The sequence below is a fragment of the Malus sylvestris genome, chromosome 5 (assembly GCF_916048215.2).
Source record: "Malus sylvestris chromosome 5, drMalSylv7.2, whole genome shotgun sequence".
NCBI classification, from domain to species: Eukaryota; Viridiplantae; Streptophyta; class Magnoliopsida; order Rosales; family Rosaceae; genus Malus; species Malus sylvestris.
Genome location: NC_062264.1, coordinates 22,541,879 through 22,547,465, shown reverse-complemented (window position 1 = coordinate 22,547,465; position 5,587 = coordinate 22,541,879). Strand labels below are relative to the sequence as shown.

General features: G+C 42.3%; 1 protein-coding gene across 1 annotated transcript; it reads left to right on the top strand.

The window, feature by feature from the left end:
* Positions 1 to 513: 513 nt before the first annotated feature.
* On the top strand, positions 514 to 4,231 carry LOC126623327 (receptor-like protein kinase 7). Its single transcript, XM_050292177.1, has 2 exons — positions 514 to 3,242; positions 3,433 to 4,231. The coding sequence occupies exons 1-2, from the start codon at positions 677 to 679 to the stop codon at positions 3,786 to 3,788; spliced, it is 2,922 nt and encodes a 973-aa protein (XP_050148134.1). The 5' UTR covers positions 514 to 676; the 3' UTR covers positions 3,789 to 4,231.
* Positions 4,232 to 5,587: the final 1,356 nt, after the last annotated feature.

The following is a 5,587-nucleotide window of genomic DNA, read 5'->3' as shown; positions in this document are numbered from 1 at the left end:
AAGAGTAAATTGTAGCAATGGTCATTCAACTTTAATCAAATTGGAGCAATGATCCCTCAACTAAAAATTCATTACCATTGGTCCCTCAACTTATCAAAATGTGTAGCTATAGTCATTTTCATCAATTTCGTCAAAATTTTGTCAAAATAAGTTATGTTGGAATAACCATTTATATAATTAGGGTCCTTCAACTCATCAAAGTGTGTAATTATGGTCTTTTTCGTCAACCACGTCAAAATTTTTGTCAAAACGAGTTATGTTGGAAGGACCATTGCTACAATTGGGTTAAAGTTAAAGGACAATTTCTCCAGTTGAATTAAAGTTGAGGGACCAATGATAATGAATTTTTAGTTGAGGGACCATAGCTGCACTTTTTGATGAATTGAGGAATTAGTGGTAATGAATTTTTAGTTGAATGACCATTGCTCCAATTGAATTAAAGTTAAGAACCATAAGTACAATTTACTCTAATTCTAACTTCAACATTCCATACTAATATTTTCTTCCCCCATTCTGCTTACTACGCACGTGAATTCCCTATCACCGTGTGAACACATGAACTCGTATTCCAAGCCACCTTTTTCCCTCTCGACTTCCAACTTGCCACTCCATCGAGTCCATTCACCGTAACCAAAAGCTGGCACATCCTCCTTAGCCACCACCTCCAGCGGACCTCATGTCTTTCCGGCAGAGATTATCTCCTCCTCCGACAACCATCCTCCTCCCTCTGCTCTTCCTCTTCCTCTCCCTGTTTTCTTCATCCACATCCGACGAGCTTCAACCTCTCTTAAATCTCAAGCAATCCCTTGAAACCTCAAACCCAAGTCTTTTCACTACTTGGGCACCACCCAATGGGGTCTGCAACTTCACCGGGATCGTCTGCGACTCCGACGGCTTTGTCTCCGAAATCAACCTCTCCCAGCAAAACCTTTCCGGGTTTCTTCCGTTGCACGCAATCTGCTCGCTTCCATCGTTAAAAAAGCTTTCTTTGGGCTCCAATGGATTGCACGGAAGCCTCACGGATGACCTGAAAAACTGCTCGAGCTTGGAGCAGTTGGATTTGGGTAAAAATTCGTTTACCGGAAGAGTTCCAGACTTGTCTTCTTTGACAAAATTAACCCTCCTGAGTCTCAATGGCAGCGGATTTTCCGGGAAATTTCCATGGAAATCGCTGGAAAATCTCACCAGCTTAGCTTTCTTGAGCCTCGGCGACAACCCTTTTGATCAAACTCCATTTCCTGAAGAAGTTGTGAAGCTTGAAAAGCTTTACTGGCTGTACCTCACAAATTGCAGCATCGCCGGAAAAATCCCAGAGGAGATCGGAAACCTCACTCTGCTCGAAAACCTCGAGCTTTCGGACAACCAACTGTTGGGACAAATTCCCCAGAGAATTTCAAATCTCGGCAAGCTATGGCAGCTCGAGCTTTACAACAATTCCCTGACCGGAAAAATCCCGGTTGGATTCGGCAACCTCACAAGCCTTGTCAATTTTGATGCCTCAGCTAACAAGCTTGAAGGTGGCCTCTCTGAGCTGAGGTTTTTGACAAGGCTTGAGTCTCTGCAATTGTTCGAAAACCGGTTAGAAGGCGAGGTTCCGGCGGAGTTTGGGGAGTTGAAGAGCCTTTCCAAGCTCTCACTTTACACGAACAAGCTCACCGGTACACTTCCTCAAAAGCTCGGTTCTTGGGCGGGATTGGATTACATTGACGTGTCGGAGAACTATCTGACTGGTGCTATACCGCCCGGAATGTGCAACAATGGGAAGATGATTGATTTTCTCCTTCTGCAGAACAATTTCACAGGTGGGATTCCTGAGAGCTATGCCAATTGTAAGTCTTTGGTTCGGATTCGTGTGAGCAAAAATTCGCTTTGGGGCACTGTTCCTGCTGGATTATGGAGCTTGCCAAATGTTGTTCTCATTGATCTTTCTATGAATCAATTTGAAGGTCCTCTGGCACCAGAGATTGGTAAGGCAAACTCTTTGTCACTATTACTTTTAGCGAATAATCGATTTTCGGGTGAATTGCCTGATGCCCTGTCTGAAGCTACCTCATTGATCGCAATTCAAATGAGTGTGAACCAATTTAGTGGGAAAATCCCAGAAGCAATTGGGAAATTGACAAAATTAAGCAGTCTTGATTTGGACCAAAATATGTTGTCTGGTACAATACCAGAATCATTAGGCTCATGTTTTGGTATTTCTGAAATAAACCTTGCCCACAATTATATTTCTGGTGAAATCCCATCAAGTCTTGGATCATTGCATAATCTGAATTCCTTGAACTTATCGGCAAACCGCCTTTCCAGCGAAATTCCTGCTACTTTTTCGTCACTAAAACTCAGCCTTCTTGATCTGACAAACAACCAGTTGACTGGTCGAATCCCCGAATCACTGTCCATTCAGGCCTTTAATGAAAGCTTTGATGGAAATCCGGGTTTGTGCAGTCAGAACATGGAAAATGTGCGGTCTTGTTCCTCAAGTCCTGGCACTTCTAGCCGGCCCCGAATTTTCCTGTCCAGTTTCATTGCATCAATACTTGTTGTGCTTGTTGTGCTTGGTTTGCTCTTGCTGTTGAAGCTGAGGAAGAGCAAACTTGACCGTCCGCTAAAGAGTGATTCGTGGACTATGAAGCAATACCATGTGCTAAGCTTCACCGAGAAGGAAATCTTAGATTCAGTGAAAGCTGAGAACTTGATTGGCAAGGGGGGGTCAGGGAATGTATACAAAGCTGTGCTAAGTGATGGGAGAGAATTTGCTGTAAAGCACATTTGGACCACTTCAGACTCCGGTGACAGAAAAAGTTACCGAAGCAGCGCTTCCATCTTGAAGAAGACTAAATCCGGGTCATCAGAGTACGGTGCAGAAGTGGCCACACTGAGCTCTCTGAGGCATGTGAATGTGGTGAAGCTCTACTGCAGCATATCAAGTGAGGACAGCAACCTGCTGGTTTACGAGTACTTTCCGAACGGGAGCTTATATGATCAGCTACACACAAGTAAAAAGATGGAGATGGGGTGGGAAGTAAGGTATGAGATTGCGTTGGGGGCTGCAAGGGGTTTGGAGTATCTTCACCATGGAAGCAGTCATAGACCTGTGATACACAGGGATGTGAAGTCTAGTAATATTCTGCTGGATGGAGATTGGAAGCCAAGAATTGCTGATTTTGGACTTGCAAAGATTATGCAGGCTGGTGTAGATTGCACGCATGTCATTGCCGGGACACTTGGGTACATAGCTCCAGGTAATTCTTGTCATACAAACGATGTTTTACCTTAAACTAATCTAATCTGCAGGAAGGGAGATTCGAACTTGGGTGTAGCCACATCTTCACAAATAGTTTATTTCCATGAGTTAGAATGTAACAATGTAATGGGCGATTTTAATTATGACACTGAAATCTGATAAAATATATGTCTGTTTTGGTTGTTCAGAGTATGCATATACCTGCAAGATCAATGAGAAGAGTGACGTTTATAGCTTCGGGGTGGTGTTGATGGAGTTGGTCACCGGGAAGAGGCCAGTTGGGGCTGAGTTCGGAGAGAACACGGATATAGTGAGCTGGGTCTGCAGTAAAATGCGGTGCGTTGATAGTGAGCTTGAATTGGTGGACAGGAGCATTTCTGACGATCTAAAACAAGATGCCATCAATGTTTTGAGCATAGCAGTCCGCTGCACTGCCAAGGTGCCGGTTATAAGACCCTCCATGAGAATGGTGGTTCAAATGCTGGAAGAGGCGGAGCCTTATAAACTCAACTGCATAAGCATTGCCAAAGAAGCTGACAAATAGCCACAAGGTGGAACACAAGTACCACAGTTGATATACAAAAGTTACTTCTAGTTGGGAGGTGAATGTAGCAGTCTTCGGTACTTTGTGTCTGTTTTTCTTAGAGGTGTGGGAAACATCCGGAGCACCGAAATAAAATCCGGAGCGGATCCCATCCCACTAAGTACCAGTCGAAGAAACGCTAACGATGGGGACTATATATATATATATATAGCTTAGAATACACAATGAATGGTTAGTTTGTAAACTGCAATAGGCTTTCCCTTGGCTAAGAGAGAAGCTACTATCTGAAAAAGCTTGGAAGGAGCGGTGTAGTATTTAGATCTCTGTTTGCAAGAGACATGGGATGGATCAGGTTTTTTATTATTTTTATCTCCTCTTTGCTGCAGATTCAGAGGGGGTACTTTGTAGCATACAGACTTGCAATAAATACAACCATTTTCTCAGTTTGTTTGTCGCATCTCATATATAGGGTATGTTTGGATTCTCGTCAAGTCGAGCGCTAAAACCGAACCATTTGATTCCAACATACCTTTTTTGAATGGTTTGGTTTGATTCTGTTGCTTCAGAAAATCATCTCATCCAAATCAAATCAAACAAATTGCATCATGTAAGTTTACTTAACCGTTGGCGATTTAAGGACGAAATTGTACCAAACCGACATATGCTCAACCCTAATTATTGGTGCAATGCAATAACATGGCAAAGAAAACATATAATATAGAATCTAAAGCAAAATATTATCAAGTGAAACAACAATGCTAATATAAAATTATGGATTGTTCTTGTTTTAATTTTGGATTCCTCTCCATCCTAATCTAAAGCAAGATTCCATTTTGTTTTTGTTTTAATTCCCTTCCAATTTAGTCCCACATAATCAAACGCAGCCTAGGAATTACAAAGAAAATGATCCGATTGGATTGGGCACTTCCTTCTCCTTGGGAAAGGTGTCAACCGCCAATTCCTCTTCTTTCGCATCCCTCCACCTCACTTCCATCACCATCTCCACTCCCTCACCTTCCTCCCTCTCCTTCTCCTCCAACAACCTCACTGGTCTCTCTCTCTCTCTCTCTCTCTCTAAGTCCAAAATTGATAGGAAACTAACGGCGTGTTTGTGATTGCAGGGAAGAGGAATTCCCAGAAAATAGTTTTGCGCGGACAAAGTTTGGGCTTTGAGAGTGAGCCGAAACTGGCAAGCGATTTGATGGAATCGGAGAAGGAATTTCCCGAGTTGAAACGGAACCTGTACTCGGATATCGAGCCGGACAGTTCCGGGTTTCTGAAGGTTTCGGACATCCACAAAATGGGAGCAGTTTGGAAATCCCGACGACCTTCTTCGTCCTAATAAATGACGTAGTTTTTGCATTTGTTGTTCAAATTTAGAGTTTTTATTAGATACAATTTGATTTGTTCACTATATAGTGTGATTTGTTGAGGAAAAACTAGAGCACACAACTTTAACATAAGTGTTGGAGAGACAACACAAGTAAACAAATTACTTGTATTATACACACAAAATATTACAACATACAAACTTTCAATAACACTCTTTAGAAGCTATGACACTCATTCTTTCTAGAGACACATTTAGACCACTCACACTCCTCACAAGACTACTCTTACTTCTCACTCTCACTTAGCTCTCTCTTGATTCTTCTTTCTTCTCTTTTTTCTTGATTACTTAGCTCTCTCTTAATTCATTTCTCTAGTTTAGCACCTCACATATTTATAGTGGGAGGTTTGCCGACTTACACACTGCCACCACCCTAGGCTTTGCATAATAGCCACACAATATTACAAGC